Source organism: Ambystoma mexicanum, chromosome 6q, assembly GCF_040938575.1.
Source record: "Ambystoma mexicanum isolate Mex_15411 chromosome 6q, UKY_AmexF1_1, whole genome shotgun sequence".
Classification (NCBI taxonomy): Eukaryota; Metazoa; Chordata; class Amphibia; order Caudata; family Ambystomatidae; genus Ambystoma; species Ambystoma mexicanum.
The window spans coordinates 194,929,026-194,949,328 of NC_090937.1; the positions used below are offsets into that span (position 1 = coordinate 194,929,026).

At 44.3% G+C, this 20,303-nt stretch overlaps 1 protein-coding gene across 2 annotated transcripts in view; it reads right to left on the reverse strand.

The window, feature by feature from the left end:
- SUSD1 (sushi domain containing 1) overlaps positions 1–20,303 on the reverse strand; it is a 1,292,988-nt gene that overhangs the window by 406,351 nt on the left and 866,334 nt on the right. For both annotated transcript variants that reach the window (XM_069630622.1, XM_069630623.1), the window contains exon 16: positions 14,218–14,300. In XM_069630622.1, the coding sequence (XP_069486723.1) occupies positions 14,218–14,300 (83 nt within the window). The remainder of the gene's footprint in view (positions 1–14,217; positions 14,301–20,303) is intronic.

The window sequence follows — 20,303 nt, forward strand, 5'->3', positions numbered from 1 at the left end:
ACTTTCAGTGATTTCCCTAAATTTAAAAGGTGATTTAGGGTTTTTTGCATTGGTGCGCCTGGAGCTGGGGGTGATCTCATGCTCTGGGTTGGAAGTGTTTCTGATGTGTTGTGTGATGTTCTTTTGATACTCCTGAATTTTCTTTTGCAAGAGTTTCATTTTATTCAGTAGGGCAGTTTGAATTGAGATGCATCAGTTTTGGTCCTTGACTATGTCATGGGTTTTAGTGGCTGAGGTGGACAATTCCTTGAATATTGCAAAGAGTTCTTTGGATTCTGATGTTGCGTAGGAGATTATGGCATTGTAGGATTTTATTCATTTATTTATTACATTTATTATACGGCCAGACCCGGAGGTATCATGGCGTAGTTTCAGGCAGTGGTTAAGTACAATCTTTACATTATAAATGAACACAGTAAAAGCAAAAGTGAAGTTACGTACATCATTTATACAATAGTAAGGTGGAGGTCTGGTCAGAGTAGGTAAGGGTCTTGGCTCAATTTAATATTGGTTGAATAACCAGGTTTTCAATGATTTTTTGAATTGTGGGTAAGATGTTTCATTCTTGATATTGGTGGGTAGGGCATTCCAGTGTCTGGGAGCAAGGACTTTAAAACTTCTGCCCCGCTTTCTCTCTTTTGTATCGTGTGATCTTGAGGTGTGCGTTGTTATTAGAAATGAGGAGTCTGGTATGAGAGTTCTTCATGACTGTATTGATGAGGCATTTGGGAGCTTTATTGGAAATGCATTTGTGTGAGATGCTCAGGGTTTTGAATAGTGTCCTGGCTTTGATTGGGAGCCAGTGGTTGTCTCTCCTAATGTTGGAGATGTGTTCAGATTTGTCAGTGATTATAGCCTTCTTGTATTGTGTGGCAAGTGTCTTGTATGCTGACAGTGTTGCTCCATTAGGGGAGTTTTGCCATTTATTCAGCGCTTTGCGTTTTTGTGTGCAGAGTTTTTTTAATTCATTGGAGAACCAGGAGTTGGAATGTTTCACATGTTTGGCTTTTTTCTTCTGAAGAGGAGCAATAATATCTATGGCGGTGCTAATCGTGGATTTGTAGATGTCTGCCAGTACCGATGGATCTGAGGGTACAGGGAGGTTGGAGGTGAGAGTAGCTAAGTGGGGTAGGATCCTTTCCTTGGTGATGTTTTTTGCACATCTTGCCAGTGCTGGGGGGATAGGATCATATTTTATTTTAGAGGTGGAGTTAGTGGCTGGTATGAGGAAGTGTATATGAAAATTATCAGACCAAGGGCTGAGGGTGATGGAGCTGATGGTCAGCTGCCCAATCAAGGGTACGCCTTTTGAGGTGCATTGGCACAAGAATCTTTTGTTCAAAACCTAGATCCTGTAAAGCTAGGGCTAGGGCTTTGGATGGTTTGTCGTTCTTATCGTTAAGGCCGAGGTTAAAATCACCTAGGAGGATTGATTTGGATGTGGTTTTTGAGTTAGGAGGTGTGTGAGGCTGGAAGTCTAGTAGTGGGCCTGAGGGGCGCTAGACTAGGTAGAGGGTGATGGTGATGTTGTGGAAGAGAGAGATCTTTACTGCAAGGGAGTCAGTGTTCCCACCGAAATTAGAATGGGTTTGTCTGGCCTCTAGGTGGTCCTTCACTATAAGTGCTACACCTCCTCCTACGGTGGTGAGTCGGGTTTGTCTGATGATAGAATATCCTGCAAAGGATGGCCCGGCTGCACTATGTAGCCATGTCTCGGTGATGGCAAGGATATCGAGGTTCAGGTTGGAAATAAGGTCGTAGATTTTGGTGGCATGTGCTGGAATGGACCTGGCATTAATTAGTGCACTTTGCAGATCAGTAGCGGTAGGGTATGGTTTGGTGTTGTTGGTAGCTGGTTTGAGTGAGGGAGAGATTGGTGGTACTAGAGGTGTTCTGGGCGGGCTTGTGTTTTGGTGAGCATGTGTATGCCAGTGGTTGTGACTGGGCAGACATGTGGTGAGGTGGGTGGGTGTCTGGAGCGGAGACCTAGTAGTTTGTTCCTAATGCTGATTGATCTAGGGCATGTGGCAGCTCTGGTACGTTTGGCAGAGGTTGCGGGGGTAATAGGTTTGGTGAAGAACGAGAGTAGGAAGTGGGTAGGAGGAATGTGAGTGGCAGCAGGATGCTGTGAGGCTGCCATAGTCCTGTGGGCTGGGGCAGCAATATAGTGAGAAAGTGGGGATGCAGTGCAGTAAGGGAAGCCTTTAGCAGCAAGCACAATGCAACACAGTAGTATAGGGGCAAGGTACAATGCAATACAATTGGTGGCCCTCAGGGGCAGGCACAATACAGTACAAAATTGGTGGCCCTCAGGGGCAGGCACAATACAATACAAAATTGGTGGCCCTCAAGGGCAGGCACAATACAGTACAACATTGGTGGCCCTCAGGGGCAGGCACAATACAGTATATGATTGGTGGCCCTCAGGGGCAGGCACAATACAGTACAAAATTGGTGGCCCTCAGGGGCAGGCACAATGAGTCACAGTAGTAGCGAGCGGGCGTCATTCAAAACATCAATGGAGGGGCAGGCACAGAGCCATATAATGGTAAGGGGTGGGCATGGTGCAGTACGATTTTGGTAATGCAGTATATAATAGTGGTCAGCCTCAGCGTGGTTCACGGATGAGGCAAGTGATTTGATATGCCACGTGTCAGGTAATAGTTAGTAGTATGCAATAGGGTGCGAGTGCCCATTCGATGATGGGTGCCAGTGCCTGTTGTGGGCTGTGGCGAGGTGTATGCGTGTATGGTAGCAGGCAATCCTGGATAGCGGGAGGATGTTGAAGATATAGAGAAGGTCAGGAGGGTACTCACCGGAGACATGTGCTTGCGACCTCTGGCTTGACCCGTCCTGTGGATGCGGGTGCTGGCTCACGCCTTCCGGCTACTTGGGGAGCGTATGAGCGCGCTCCTACTGGTTGCTAGGCAACCGATGACAACAAAGGGCCTGCTCGAGGTGCGGCGGCCATTTTGCGATTGGATCCCAGGGAATCAAAATCAGATACCTCGTGGGTGATAGTAGGGGAAGCTGTAGATCTCAGCTCCTCTCTGCGGCAGAAGAATGCGGTGTGGGCGCTGTACTGGTTATATCGGGAGCGGCTTCTGGTCGGTGCGGGCTGTGTTTGCTGACACAAGAAGACTTACAGAGATGCACCGTGCTGGGGTAGGCTGCTCCTTTAGCTACCAGGGTGGGGGGCTCCTGCCCTGCTAGGGTGCGGATGGGTACTGAGGCCCAGACAGGCTTAGCCTTAGGCCCTTGTGCCTTGGAGGTGGGTGCCGGCTCACACCTTCCGGCTGCTTGGGGAGCGTCTGAGCACGCTCCAACTGGTTGCTAGGCAACCGATGACAACAAAGGGCCTGCTTGAGGTGCGGCGGCCATTTTGCGATCGGCTCACAGGCAATCCAAATCAGATACCTCATGGGTGATGGTAGGGGTAGCTGTAGATCTCAGCTCCTATCTGCAGCAGGGGTATGCGGCGTGGGCGCTGTACTGGTTATATCGGGAGCGGCTTCTGGTCGGTGCGGGCTGCGTTTGCTGACACAAGAAGACTTACAGAGATGCACCGTGCTGGGGTAGGCTGCTCCTGCAGCTACAAGGGTGGGGGGCTCCTGCCATGATAAGGTGCGGATGGGAACTATGCCAATACCACTGCAATGATGGCACCGTGCAGCAACAGACAAGAAGCAGAGAGAGTTGGAGAGAAAGCAGAAGCCATCTACAGCAAACAAAGAGAAACCCCTATCCTGCAAGCAGGCCGGTGACACCAACACGTGGAATAGAAGGTAAGAGGGATGACAGGTCACCCGGGAGGGAACATGAGTTTAACGAGTACCAGAATAATTCTCGGCACACTAGCCTTGATGTAAGAAAGTCAAGCACAGAATATTATTGGCACAATCATCACTGGACACATCCAAGTGATACGAGAGAGAACCGAGAGAATGAGAATCATCACTGGACTCATCCTACCTGTCCAAGTGATACAAGAGAGAGAACCGGGAGAGTGAGAATCATCACAGAACATCTCCCACTCGTCCCTGTGATACGAGAAAGAATCAACAGAGTGAGAATCATTACAGGACTCATCCTACTCATCCCAGTAATACCATAAATGAGACAGACAGATGAAACAACATAAAGACAGGTTTTCTTTTCCCAGTGGTGATAGAGAAAGAGAGACCTTTAGAGACACTTGGGAAAAGCACAATTAAAGAAACTCAAAGTCCAAGACGCCAACGAAGAAGACTTTACAAAGTCAAGAGAAAGGGAAAAGTACCCTAAACGACTGAATAAGTTAATACAGCAAATAGACAAAAACAATCTGAGAATTGTATATTTAGGCGGGAAAGCCTTTCCAGGAGAAGTGAGTCATTCTCTTGGGCTTTAGTTTTTTCTTAGTGGTAGGGTCAATGCAGCTTAGTTTTGGATGGAGGACAGACTGTTTGCTTTGGACTTCACAACAAACGACAAGCACCCTAGTTAGTTAGTTAGTTTTCTTAGTCAGGAAAATCCACAGATTAGCGTTAGTAAGGCCTTTTACTTATCATTTCAATAAAATATGGGTTTTGTACGATCAGACCAAAAAAAAAGGTCCGACTGTACAAAGCGACCGAAAAATGCTACCAGCAAAGGTTCGAACACCAAAAGTTCAAACCTTTGGTGGTAGCATTGCAGGAAAGTAAAAACACCCCCGCAGCACACCAGCAAAAAAAAAAACCCAGGCTGCAGGGGTGTCCCCTGCAACACCCCGCTCACTATACTTTTCAGTATAATGAGCAGGGGTTGCGGGGGTCGCGGGGGAAACCCCTGCAGCCCCGTAGTATCTGGGTGTGCTCGCATGAGAAAGGTGCAAACCTTTTGTAGTTCGCACCTTTCTCATGTGAACTTTCCGGCCGCAGCAAAATCAACCACGGTCGGATCACTAAGAATCAAAATATCTGTAAGAATGTCAAAAACGGGCCTGTCTCCTCTTTCTGACCTACCACACTTCACAGCCATAAATCTCCATGGAATATTAAGGGATTTTTGGAGAGGATCGGGTTTCAGGGCAGGGTTGAGTAGCAAAGTAAAACAGGGAAAAGAGAATTTGGACCTGAAGGGCATGGAAAAGGGAGGGGCTATGGTGAAGCTAGATATAGATGCTGAAGATATGGAGCATGCATCTGTAAATTATATACAGATAAGACTGAACATTCAACTCCGCAATAACATCTCTTAGCAAGTTGGTCTATTTGCTGCTCAGATGTGTGGTACTTGTAGGTCATATGTTCATACCTATATTAAAAATCCTTATCTGATAGAGAAACTACGGTTGCAGTGGGTATTTTTGAGTTTTGTGACAAACTCCCTGCCTAACCCTTGGGTTAAAGGGTGGTGTAGAGTCCCCAGCTCACCTCACCATGCCCCCGTAATCAGGTAGGAGCATGTCAAAGTAAGTAAGAACATGACCTCTTTAAGGGAAGTTCCTAGAAGGGATAGACCATTAAAGAATTTAAAGTGCTTTGGGAAGGATATCTAACATAGGCTGATGCTGAATAAGTGGCAACTGTGAGGGGTCAGAAATGTGAGGCGGACAACTTTGTAAAGGTTTCTCAACAAATGCCATTTTATTATATTATAGGGTTGGATGAACGCCTCACTATCCCTAACCTGATGAGGATTTACCTGCCTAAAATAAACTAAAGGAAACGCTCTAACCAAGGATATCTGTCCATCACACTTATACGTACAATAAATACACACGAAAATACATGGCAGTTCCATAACAATAATGATTGTATTTGTAAAGTAAACACAATCACTCTTTATAACCTGGGAGAAATCCCCTTCCCCAGGTTTCAACCTGATTCTATTTCACAGTTCAAGAAAAGAAAAAAAAGGAAATCCTGCTTTGCAACAATGTTCACACATAGTACAATTTCAATTCAACTTCTCAACAGAAAGTTCCAACTCTGTTTGGAGCAGCTTCAACTTTCAACAGAAAGTTACAACACAGAAAATAGAAGGCTCTTCCTCTTCCTTGAACAAGTTCTCTGTTCATCAATAGCAACAATAATTGTCTTGGTCAGGATGATTTGCCACAACTACCTTTAGCACCACAAACAACATAAATGGTCTCTGTCTGGAACCCTTTGTAGCACTTCAACTTCCACCTGGTTTACTCCCATGTCAATCCCACTCCTCCAAAGTTTTGCCATCCAGGTATACTCCCCTGCCTGAACAGTGTTTCACAACATCAAGCGCTTTTGGGGTTAAGGTCAACTGACAAGAGTTTCACAAAAGCTTCATAATATTCAACAAATTTCAGCTTCAAAAACATCCAACAACTCTTCATGCAAAACAAGATTCACACTGGTGCTCTTTAATACTCTTCTAAAAATAATGCTCTCCTTCTGAATCTCTTTTTCCAGAAAGGCAGCCTTTCTGCCACTCTTGTTTCTTCAATATACAAGTAACCAAAAACCGACAGGCATAGGGGCTCCTAGCTTGGCTTGGGCAATGTGAGTTTAAACCAGCTTCCAGCACATGTTGTACGAAGTATGGGCAACAAGTTTCATAGCTTATGAACCTTTCAGTATGCCGTCTGTTGTTGGCAATATTTACAAGATTGTAATTGCCTTGGCTTGGGCAATGCTTGTAGATGTTCACTCTTAATGTTGTCCCCTTAAATTGCTTGCTTTTCCATAGACTCACACTATTGCAGTCATTTGGCTTTCTTACAATGTTGCTTTTAACTAGTTTGGTATTCAAGATTACCTTTGGAATTACTTTCACTCATATGCGAGTGCTCCTTCGGCTGCTTTTCAATAGTTTGAGATTCAAATGTGCTGTCCGAACTACTTTCATTCGCAATTGAGTGTTCCTCACTCATGCTTGCCTTACACATGCGAGCAGCGATGGAGCTTGCAGGGGTCACTATCAATCTGTAAACTCACGAGGTAAAACGTGCGCTTCCATTCCTCTCACTGCTTGCACGACTTCTGCTCCTGTAGCTCCTCATGACCCAGAAAACCTCCTCTTTTAGTCCACCGCCACCCACGTCACCTGCAACTGGAGCTCTCTTCGCTCCTGAGGCCCTCTGATGCATGCGAGCCACCAGAGACCGCCTCGAGGCCCTTGGGTGCACACCAGCCACCTGAGACGGCCTCCGGGAAAGGAAAGCCTTCCTCGCCTTCGCTTCCCACTGCAAAGCCTCTACAGATTAGATTGCCAAAGGGCAAGCTTCCCTCCTGGACGCTTCCCACTGCATGACCTCTGCACTTTCAGGACTGGAGAGGCACAGACCGTAGCTGATATCTGCCAAGCAATGGTCCCAGTGTCTTTTCTCTCCTCCGGTTTCTGCCTGGGCTGCCTGCAGGAACCACACTGCTTCTGCTTCTTGCATCTTCTAATCTTCTCTCCTATGGCCTGCACCTGAGGGGCCTTTTAAGCCTTTCTGTCTCCCTCAGGTGTGGGTCATTTGCATTAATGTACAAAAAAAAATGCTATAAGCAGTGCACACCTAATGTCTCGGAGAAAAACTAGTAGCACATATTTTTACTGTGACTGCTTACAAATGTTTTGAAGTGCATGGGAGCAAAAAGGCCTTGGCACAAAGCCCTACTTAATAAAGAAAGAGAAGAGAACCCAAATGTGGGATACTCCCGTCCCCTGCACACTTTCTACATACGCCCCAAGGGCGGTTAAACATATAGATAGTAAAAAGTAAAACAAGTAAAGTAAAATTCACAATTTAATACCACATAATAGCCATGTTTCCCATGCCAGTACTTAGAGAATTTTGGGACTTGAAGTCCCTATTGACAAAGTTAGGTTTTTGAGTTTGATTTTCACTTATAACATTCTTTAAAGGAATATCATAAAGATTAGTCACCAGACCTGATTGAAAAGGGAAAGGCAATTATTTTAAGTTGCTATTATCCATAGATTCACTTCACTGTACCTTTGGGTGTCAAGGCGGTCTTGCGCTTTACAGGTCTGTGGGATTTTGAAAGGGTTTTTATTTCCTCTAAGGCCTAGGTGTTCATGATTGTTTTTACCCCTATTTACATGTGTATCTTGTGACACAGCGAGATGGTTTTTACAACAAGCCATTACACATTATGCAGCCATCCTCCCTAGAGGAAGTTAGATACCGTTTCTCATCCAATGGAGTCCCCTCATTCCCCTGAGCCTTTTCTCCTCCCAGGTGATCCTTCCGCAGAACACCACCCGCAAGGTCAGGACCAGAAAGCATCTGCTTTTCCCTGGCCACCTGAGAGGAGAAATTAGGCAGGGGATTAGTGAGGAGTCCGTAGGATTCATCAGACAACCCACCTCCCATTGGAGGTTCTGAAAAGATGGACACAACAACTGGTTTATAAACAGCAGGACTGTGGGAAATAAGGGGATCACAAAGTCCTGCATACAAAGAGAGAAAGATTCTAAAAGCACTAGGATCAGGAGAGCAAAGGGCCAGTGAAATAAATATAGAGTTCCAAAATGCAACAAGATATGCAATTTAACTTGCTCCAGGAAAACATACATGGTTGAGTGTTGCCAGCAAAGTCACAAAGCACAGAGCTCCATGTTTGTTTGTTTATTTGTTTTATATAGCGCTCCAGACCCAGGGGTAAATGGGCGCTTGAAGAACAGGATACATAAGTACAATATATATATAGATTTTGCAGTTATACAATTGTAGAGGTAATATGCAATATGCAATATATACAAGCAGGGTAGTTAGATTGCGCGGTTAAACATTTCTAAGGTATGTACAATATATACAGTTAGTAATGTGCTTAGTCTATCTTAGGATTGGTTTCTCCAGAAGCCAGCTAATGACTAATTTCCTGAACAGTTGGAAGGATTTGGTTGATTTGATGTTCAGCGGCAGGGTGTTCCAAAGTTGAGGGGCAAGGACAGTGAAACTCGAGCCACCAGCTCTTTTGGTGGTGAATCTGGGCACTGTGAGGCAGAGAGTATTGGAGGATCTAGTGATTCTCGTACTTGGTTTCAAATTGAGTTTGTTGGTGAGATAAGGGGGGGCTAGGTGGTTTAGGGCTTTGTAGCTAAGGCAGAGGGGTTTTAAGTACATTTTTTATTGAATGGCTAGCCATTTGCAAGATATTCTTATGTGGGAGATGTGCTCTCTCCTGGGAAGATTTAGTGCTGCTCGCAACGCATTGTTTTGCAGGATCTGAAGTTTATTGATTATTGCTTGGTTAGCACCTAGGTAGAGGCTGTGAAAATTGGCGGTCGACCAATTTCACTGCTCAAGCCATGTTGGTGGGAGGGGCGGGGCAAAGGAGAGGCAGGCAAGCTGCGAGTCATTGGGACCTAACCAATCCAATTCAAACTATCTAACTATGAAAACCTGAGTCTAGTGTTGGGGGATTTAAAGGGTTCATCTTCCCATCAGAGACACAGTATCCCTTTGAAGCAGAACAAATAAACGTTCTCTGCAAAGACTATTTCGAGCTACAGTTCAAGCACGTCCTAGGAGAGTCAAACTCTAATAATGGAGAATATAGCAGATCTCAATGTGTCAAAAGTAATATCGGAATGCCATTAAAGTCACACAAAGACTACAGGGCTTTTGACCATCTTGCAACAAAAAAAAGAACAAACAGCGGGACTCAGAAACGTGGAAACTCAAACAACTCATCTCCCGAACAAGAGGCAGAATGATTGTGGTCACTTGAAACAGCAGCCTCCGCTGGCTGAAAGTCCACAGAATGCTGTGGAAGAGAACCCACTCCTGTTAGTGAATCCAAAATGTTGCCGAGGGTTCCCTCTCCATTTAAGGTTCAGGGAAGACTTAAAACAACAATTGAATCCCACAAATACATAAAGGGAATTAAATTATCCCAGGATTAAAAGTCACATTGACAGAATAGACCAATCTGGATAGGTAAAACAAGATCCGCAAGGGAAGATCCATTCCTTATTTAATGGTACATCCATATAAAAGAAGGGAGAAAGTGTCAATCAGGATGGCATACTGGAAGGAAGGAGACAGGCTTTCATCAGCTCACTAGATTAAAGCAAAAGAGGTGATGATTGGAAGTTTTAGAATTAATCTTAACCTCTGGCATTGCTCTGGGCAACCCTCCAGACCATTGTTCTTCGCCTGCCATGCCATTACAAACAGAGAAAGACCATATTCAAATCAGGCTTGGTCCCACCCGAAAAGAGGCAGGCCAGCCCGAACAGCTAGGTCACATGGTTCTAGGTCATTTGGTCGAATATAAATGCTCGACAGGACAAATGGTCGACACCAAAAGGTCAACAGGTCAAATATTTTTTTTTTTCACAAATATTTTTTTTTTTGGAGGGGGGTCCTCCCAACCCCCTTTTTTTTTGCTAAAAAACCCTTTTTTCCCTAAACAAAAACCTAAAAAATATATATATAAAATAAATAAAAAAATTCGACCATTTGACCTGTCGACCAAATTGTGTCGACCATTTGTCTGTCGACCATTTGACTAGACACCAGGTCACATCCCTTCTGCACAAGACCACAAGCATCCCCAAGCATGTTTCAGTCTCGGGCCTCATCAGTGAGGAGTAGCTGGGATCTCTAGGCCTAGAGACTTAAGCTAATCCTCACTGAAAAGTAGTCCCTATGAGGCCGAAACATGTCTGGGGCTGCTTGTGGTTTCATGCAGAAGGGATGTGACCTAGCAGTTTGGCTGCACTGTCCCTTTTGGGGTGGGACCACGCCTGATTTGCATATGGTCTTTCCCCTTCAGTAATGGTTTGATAGGCTGAAGAACAATGGTCTGAAGGTTGCCCAGAGCAATGCTAGAGGTTAGGACTAATTCCAAATCTTCCAGCCATCAGCTCCTTTTTTTGCATCTGCTGCCCAGATACAGAGGGAGAAAACCACCTGGGAAGATGTAATACATTTGCTTGTTACTAGATAGCATTTACTTTGACAAGAGTACATCACAGCTGTAACCAGAAGAGCTGAAGCTGTGTTTAAGAGAGGACCTAGGGAGAGGTCCTATGCACAGAGTTTGATACCAGAGGGAATGCCTTAATGTGAGGCACTTTTTGAAGAGGCGAGGTACTTCTTTGAGAAACCAGAGAAGAGGAACCGATGGCAGGAGTGTGAGAATATAGCCTCTTTGAAAAAGAACCTGAATAGGGCGTGGGGAAGAATGCCCATTAATGTCAAGGGTGCTGCGTTGAGAGAATCCAAGCTCATAGGATCTCAATAAAGTTGATGCATTACAGAAACAAGAGTCTGTGAGAAGGCCTTGGCAAATTTGTGGTAACCAAAAATCCTGTACAATACAGAATTCTGCTGCACTGGAACGTTCTTTGTATCTCCTTCGGAAGCTGAGAAAAGGCAACTGTGACATCACAGATGATCATCCTGTCCCGCAGCTGCTGAGAGTCGGAGCGCTGTGAAACTGCAGGACTCAAACCTACTAGCGACCTCGACTAAACTGGCAAAGTTTGGTCCGGACTGTGGCGAAGGTCCGTGAGTACTTGCATCACTTACCGGTGGCCCCCTGGCAAAACCGATCTCTTTTACGCAGGAATATCCCTGAAACCATACTCGGTTTTGGCTGGGTTAGCATGCACTCCCTAGCTATTCCCACCTCTTGGAAACTGCTTTGCTGCCAAGGGCAGACTCTACTCGAATAGTGGTAACCAATTCTTCATCACCTCAAGCCCCTTCCCGACTCGCTACAGCCCTCTCAAGAAGACTCGCTGTTTGTTCTACTTGCGCAATCATGCGTTTTTACGCAGAACTGTACTGTTGAGCACAAGGCTGTCCAACTTCTTAGGGATGGACTGCGAAAGTTAGGGAACGACTCTGAAGAATTGTGTAATGTTCCTAGTGTGTTATTCACCCATCTCCTTACAGGTTGTGGCTGTGTTTTACTCCTTAGTCGCTTTAGAAAACGTTCTGTATATATATATTATTTAGTATATGAATTGTGTGGTAACTGTTTTTATATATCTGAAGTTTATTTGTGTCAATTGGTCCGGCTGACAATAAATGTCTAGATGTTAATGATATACACTTGTCTAAGAGTAATCTGTGGTTCGAAACTGTGAGTGCTCATTGTGGGCTTCCGATCACTCTCACCACTCCTGAGACTTAGTCTTGACCGCCTGGGAAACTATCTAGATTGGCCTAGCTTGTCCAGAAGGTTTGCCTGTTGCACTAAACTAGGATGGCCTCCTAAACCTCTGCGCACCAGGTCAGAGTTTAGAAATCCATCTAAAGTGTGTGTGCGAAAATTAACAAAAAAACATGGCGCAGAGGCACAACCATTTTGGACATTCACTTCCATTTACTGCAATGAACTTGCAATGAAAGTCTATGCTTTCGTGGGCTCGGCAAGTAAACATGTATTTCTGCAGCGGCAGCAAGGTCACATATTTATGTCAGGTGGACTAACTGTGGAGAATAGTTGTTGTATTGTCTGCCGAAGGACAAGCCAGAAAGGGATTTAGAGCGCTCTGTGGGTGCAGTGATAAGGGGGACTGAGAACGAAAGCAAGGAAGAGAGCTGGGTTTTTTCCGCTTCCAGCTGGAATATTCCACTCTTTGCTACTCATGCTTGTTGTCTGCTCTTCGGCCGAGGGCAGTCGATAACCCATGAGGGGTGGGGCTTAGCCCCAAAAAGAGGATAGTTATTCCTCTTGGCAAAGCAGCTAGAATTTGGACCCTGGGTGATGCAGTCTCGCTTAGAGGGAGGGCACCCCACTCCAGACCCTGTTAGTACGATTGATCTCTTTGCCTACCTGCTCTGGGACTAAGCAGTGTCATGTGGCTAAGATGAAGGTTCCTTCTGCAACATTTCGAATGGTGATGCTCTCTTTTTCTGTATAACTGACCATATTTGTATTCTTGTGTATGTTATATGAGAATAAAGGGCCTACAACGAGCCATTCATATTATTACTATAACCAGTGTTTATGTGTAATTCTTTGCCTACCTGAGTCCACTAACTGATTTTGCAAGGGGCCGGGGGACGTAAGTTCAAAGTCTCCCCAAGTGGCCAAAACAAAAGCAAAACACCATCTTAACAGTGGATTAAGTTGGGAAACATCAGGAGGAGGTTAGTTGCAAGAATCAGAAGGATGTTTGAGACAGCAAAAGGAGGTTGGCAGAGAGCGTCGAGAGAGCGTTGAGAGAAGATTAGCAACATCAAGGCGATGGTTGGTGGTGAGCATCAGGAAATGTTGGGGAAAGAGGGGAGGGGTGTGGGGTTACCAGAACATGCCAGGATGTGTTTAAAATAAATAAGGAGGAGGTTGGAGATCATAAGGAGTCAGTAGGAAGGAGTAGAAGCATTTTTCAGAGGGGAAGACAGAGTAAGGTTATAGAACACTGGTGGTGAATAAAGAAGGTCAGGTGGAGGATGCAGAGAATAAGTAGAGGGTTGGTAGCCATCAGGGAGAGGTGGAGCAAGGAACCCTGATAGATAGCCACATCATGAAGGGCCCACAAGGTCTCAGCAGCCAGTGATACAAAATGCATGCATTAACAAAACCATCATCATAAAATCTGATTCATAATAAACTAATCAGATTAAGCAAAGTTCCCATTTGCTGGTTAAGGGAACTAGTTTGTGTGGTATTTGGGTTTATATGTGCTTTGGATGACATTTTTTTGCCAAACTGATGTTCGCAGGGACCATTCGAGAATGGGTAAAGAGATCAGAGGTCAGTACTCTTTTCTACTCTACTTGACAAGTAATTAGAACACCACTCCTAAACCATGCATGGTTTCGACAATGTGCTGCATTGTTCTACTTCATTTTCATTCCCTTTTTTACTTTCTTTTTGAATGTTAGTTTAGTTTATTTCCCTGCTATTGTGTGATTGACATGTGATCTGTGAGTAGTTTATGATAAACGCCTCCTTCATGGAGCATTTATTTATCCTGAAGTAAAGTGAGAAAAAGGACATTGAAAATTAAGGTGTATGGCACTGCATGTTTTTGTACGATATAATGCTAAAATTGGTTCTGCTGTATGGAAATTTTGTTTTTTCCAGATCTGCCTGAACCATTCTTCTGTGTCGCAGAAAATCTCTAAGCATCTGCTGATTTATTTTCTCTTTTTATTTTTTAAGTGACAAATCACAGGCGATGAAGCATTGGTGTATACATTATAAAGGGCCAAAAAACTGAAAAATACAAGGGCACAGAATTGGCAATTGGACATTAAGAACACAAACAATTTAAATTTAAATAAATAACACTTACGTGGTACATCCTCTCACCGTCGGCATTCCTCCATTGCAAGCACGTTTCATTGAGAGCTGTTACATTTATAATGAATTTCTTTGCTGGAAAGAAAACAAAACATGATTAAAGACTCTTATTCCCGCCATCCCCCCTTGTTAGTGGTGGAGGCAATCATACCACTATGTGCAAAGGACTATTAAGAACCCTGACCTTGATGGTGTATTGTAGTTACCGGAGAACTGATTAGTAAAGAAAAGATACAAAGATAATATGCTAAATGGCAGAACGCAGGCATTTTAGAAGAAGAGATGGTCCAATTCCTATTCACGAAAAACATTCTGTAACTCTATCTACTTTCTCCCCAAGGTTCACAAGAACCCTACAAAACCACCAGGGAGACCTATCGTGACCCTCAGTGGTTCTCTCCTCAAGTATATGTCAAAATCTGTGGACAAAGTACTTTGCACCTTTGTACCCACATTACCCTCATATGTAAGAGATACTACTGATTTCTTATCTAAAATAGATGATCTTCCATGGGAATCCATATACATATTAGCAACCATAGATGTTTGGCATGCCTGTATTCCATCGTTATGTTGAATAGACGTATACAGGGATACTACCTTTCTCAATACTCGACCCCTCAATCATTTACAACACTCTAACATGATTCTTGAAATGATAAATCTTTGCCTGCAAAATAACACCTTTATCTTTAACAATGAAGTGTTCCGACAAATCCAGGGTACCGCCATGGGCACCACATTTGCGCCTTCATATGCCAACCTGATAATGGGTTATTAGGAAAAGTCTACCGTGTGGGCAGAAGAAAATGAAAAACATACTGAAAACATCATATTGTGGCTATACTACATAGATGATTTGTTTATTATTTGGAATGGTACTATACAATCATGGTGTGAATTTGTGAAGTTATTAAATATCAATAACTACAATCTCAAGTTAATGGAACATCACAGCCGACAACCTATTGTATTTTTGGATGTGCAAGTCAAAATTGTGGCACAAAAAATAGGGTGTCAATTGTACAGAAAAGTCACAGGCGCCAACATCCCCCTATATGCCAACAGCGCACATCCAAAGAATCTCCTATGGAGCATTCCATATGGGGAATTTATCCGCATTAGACGAAATTGCAGCAATATTGACGACTTTGACCTAGCCAGCCAAGTCACAGCTCAAAACTTTCTACAACAACAATACCCAAGGAAAGTGACTGAAAGATCATATTTAAAGTTTAGAGACATGGACAGACAAAAACTCAAAAACTATTGACAACAAAGACATCCGACTCAAGAAGTGTAGAAGAGGAAAATACTACCAGATTGATTCTGACATTTGGAAGCCATTCCCAAATTATTAAACAAATCATAAACAAATACTGGAAAGTATTAAAGGCCAACAAAGATCTAGGCAGATTGTTGCATGATCGTCCTGACATCACCTTTCAAAAAAGTATCTCCATTAAAGGCACAGTGGTGAATAGCTATCTGGTTCCTGAAAAAATCGGTGTGAGCTCCAATTGGCTTTCCACAGGGGGAGATGGCTTTTTTAAGTGTAGCAGATGCAAATTCTGCAAATATGCACAGAATTGTAATAGTTACATCCATCCTATTCTGAAACATTCCATTCACATCAAGGGCAAAAGTACATGCGAGTCGGAACCTGTTGTCTATGTCTTGAGCTGCCCATGCCTCAAGTGGTACGTCAGAAGTACCAAATGTTAACTCAACCTGCGCATCTTACAGCATGTTAGAGCTATTATTAACAAGGACTGTGCTTATTCCATGGCTAAACATTTCTCAGAATTTCACAATGGAGACCCCAAAAGTTTGACATTTTTTGGCATATACAAAGTAATCATTGGCCCTATAGGTGGCGACACTGAACGATTACTTCGGCAAGAAGAAACAAGATTTATTATTGATTTTGAGAGTAAGAATCCTCTCGGCCAGAACGTTGATGAAGAATTATATGCATTTTTGGGGTATATAAAACATTGTTGCTGATAATATGTAAAAGGATATGTACATTTTATACTGTTGCTGAAGACATTGGGCCTCATTACAAGTCAGCCGGTCCAGAAAGATCAGTGGTGGGAAATCCGCCACCACCATTCTTTCCGGACTGGCTGAATAACAGTCCTGCAGGCGGGAGGTGTCACTCCCGCCAGGTCTGACCTGGCGGGTTTAACACCACCCGCCTGCAGGCGGACATGGAAACACCGGCACCATTACAGCATGGGACTCCATGGGAATGGGGATTAACAGAATTCCGCCTCCGGAATTACCGGGTCACCGGGGGTTGTAATGCCCCGGTGATTCCGGCAATCACGGAGGCGGAATGGTAATACTAGTCTGGGGGTAACCTGCCAGAATTTCCAGCACGGTTACCGCCGAACTCGTAATGAGGCTAATTTTCTGCCAAATCATAAAACAGAATTTTAAGAATGTGATAATACCCTCTGAAGATCCGACTGTCTCCCATCCCTCCACCTGATATAGAGAAGGCTTATAACGATCAAATATCTGACCACATACCTTATTTAATCGTACTTGTCCCAATTATTCTCTTCCTTTCTTCCCCTTTCTTTGGTCCCTAGTCATTTTAATTTTCACACTGAGATTCATGGCATTTTACACAGACACTTCTTGTTATCTGTCACATGCTAATTGGTCCAGGGCTAATCATCAGTCCGCATTAGGAAGACTAACATCTACATGAGAACAATCCATGTCCCAATGCAACAGTCTGAAACACGATACACCTGCCACCTTATTGATTATAACTTTTAGCATGTATTTGTTATTTTTATTTTAATGGACAAAATACATAAAGTGAACTGTTTACAGGAATGTATCATGCAATTTATTGGTTATACACAGTGTAAAATCTTATGTATATGTGGCAGATCCAATGACAGAGTAGAATTGTTTACATACTTTCATAGGAATGCACTATGCACTTTACTGGTTTTACACAGTATGGGCTTCGTAGGAATGCATTATGCACTTTATCATCAGTGATGTCTGGCTCTTGCCAATCTCTGCCAGCAAACCTGCCAGTACGTACAAGCAATGTAAATACTTCATATGAATGCATTATGCACCTTACTGGCTGTATACAGTGTAAAATTACATGTATATGTGGCAGAGTCAACAATACTTTGTGGAATGTTCTACATATTTTTATAGGAATGCACTATGCACTTTATTGATCCTACACAGTGTAGAATGTCATAGGAATGCATTATGCACTTTATAATTGGCGATGTCGGCCTCCTGCCAACCCGTACCAGTCAAAATGCCAGTCTGTACGAGCAATGCATTTATAGGAGATTAACTCCTGCAACCATGAGTGAGTTTGATATACGATACACGCCGTTTCTTATCGAACATACATTCATGGTATGCATTAACATGAATGATGGACAACAAATGCAATATGTATCACAAGGACATAGTTGCTATGACAGAACTGATAATTTAGAGTGGTAGTGTGTATATTTACATATATATATATATATATATGGGATACATTACTCACCGTAATCGTATTTCTGATGCTTGTATCTGCTTAGATTCACATGCTGTGCATAGGCCGACATCTAGTGGAAGCTGCGGAGTATTACAGTTTGTTTTTCGAAACTCGAAAATGGCCGTCGACACAGGCGTGCCAGTAATACTATCCCTAGTGTGACGTCCACTGTACCCAAGATCCCTCACGCGTCTAGGATCCTCAGATTGTATTTTTTCTGACATGAGGTAGCATGAGGAGTAGCGTGAGTACAGATAATCCAAGCAGATAGACAGAAAGGTAAGACTACAAGCAATCATGCGCCTTCTCTCGGAGGGGAGGAAGGGTGGGTCGCATGTGAATCTAAGCAGATACAAGCATCAGAAATACGATTACGGTGAGTAATGTATCCCTTCTGAGGCTTGTGGAATCTGCTTAGATCACATGCTGTGCATAGATTAGCAAGCAGTACCAGAAGAAGGAGGTGGGATGTGAGAAGGGTCATGAGCAAACAGGTGTCTTAGAACCGCTTGTCCCACTTGTGTATCTGTCTTGGAATGAGTGTCAATGCAGTAATGCTGAGTAAAAGTGTGAATAGAGCTCCAAGTAGCTGCTTTGCAAATGGTGTCGAGGGGAACATTTGCAATGAAAGCCAGAGTGGCCCCAATGCCTCTAGTAGAATGGGCCCTTGGCGTAAAAGGCAGAGTTTTTTCAGAAAGAGAGTAACACAGCTGTATTCAGTTGATAATCCACTTCAAGATCGCGCCTTTAGAGACGCGATCCCCTTCTCTGCCTGTAGCTACGGAGACAAACAGTTGATCTGTTTTCCTTAGCGGTCTGGTTTTATTTACATAGTAGAGGACCGCCCTACGCACATCAAGGGTGTGTAGTTTCACCTCAGCTGAGCTCTGCGGGTTCTGGAAGAAAGCCGGAAGCTCGATGGACTGGTTTACATGGAACTTAGATATAAATTTAGGTGAGAACCTAGGGTGTGTGCGTAAAACCAGTTTGTCTTTGTGGATAGTAAAGAAAGGATCCTGCACTGACAGAGCCTGAATTTCACTGACCCTTCTTATAGAGGTAATGGCGACTAAGAAGGCCATTTTATAAGTCAGGTGTTTGAGACTACTTTTATGCATGGGTTAGAAAGGGGGGGCCCATGAGCTTAGCTAGCACCACATTGAGGTCCCATCCTGGCGGTGGGTTCGAAATAGGAGGGTGAAGTCTCTTTACTCCTTCCATGAAGGCTTTAACTACTGGTACTTTCCACCACGATACTTTGTTATGGGATGTGGTGTAAGCCGAGAGGGCTGCCAGGTGTACTTTCAGAGAGTTAAAAACCAAACCTGAGTCCAGCAGGTGGAGCATGTATGTTACAACGTTGGAAGGAGTGCAATCAACTGGGTTGATTTGTTTATTCTGGCACCAAATAACAAATCTCTTCCACTTGTTAAAGTAACAGTGCCTTGTGTTTGGTTTCCTGGATTCTTTTAGGATGTCCATACACCTCTGTGGTAAATTGAGATGGCCAAACTCTATGACCTCAGGAGCCATGCTGCCAGGTTCATTGAGTTGGGTTCCTGGTGCACTGTTTGACCTTGTTGCTGGGACAGTAGGTTGTACCAGGCTGGGAGTTTGATGGGCTCGCACACCGCCATCCTGCGTAGGTGTGGAAACCATGGTTGTCTCGCCCACATGGGAGCAACTAGGATGAGCGTCATCGATTCCTTGTTCATCTTGTACACCACCTTCCTGATGAGAGGAGTTGGTGGAAAAGCGTACGCAAACATCCCTGACCAGTTCATCCACAGGGCGTTCCCTTGGGAGTCTGGCTGGGGGAACCTGGATGCAAATCCTGGGCATTGTTTGTTTTCGCTTGTGGCGAATAGGTCTATAGTGGGGAAACCCCACTGAGAGAAGAGATCTTCTACGATATCTCTGTGAAGGACCCATTTGTGTTCTTCTGGGAGGGAGTCTCTGCTTAGGGCATCCGCTAGGGAATTGAGCTCCCCTGGAACATGTTGTGATGACAGGAAGATGTTCCGTCTGAGTGCCCATATCCAGATTTTCTGGGCAAGCTTGGACAGATTTGGCGAACGAGTCCCTCCTTGTTTGTTCAGATAGAACATGGCTGTCGTGCTGTCCGTCCGGATCTGCACCGACAAGTTTAGCAGATGGGGCTCGAACGCCCGAAGCGCTCGGAATACTGCCAGAAGCTCTAGCAGATTGATGTGGTTCTTGGCTACTGAGTGAGACCAGAGACCCTGAGCTGTGTGGTGGAGATGGTGAGCTCCCCACCCAGTCAGGCATGCATCTGTAGTCACCACTGCCTGTACTTCTGGATCGTAAAAGGGTTTTCCCCTTGCGAGATTGTCTCTTGTCCACCAGTGTAAGCTCTGTACGAGTGTTGGCGAAACGACCACTAGATCGTCCCACTGACCACTTGCCTGAGACCACTGTTTCGCCAACCATTCCTGCATGGGACGCATGCGCAGACGCGCGTGGGGGACCAGGTAAATGCATGACGCCATCATGCCCAGTAACCGCATTGCTTTGCGTACCGT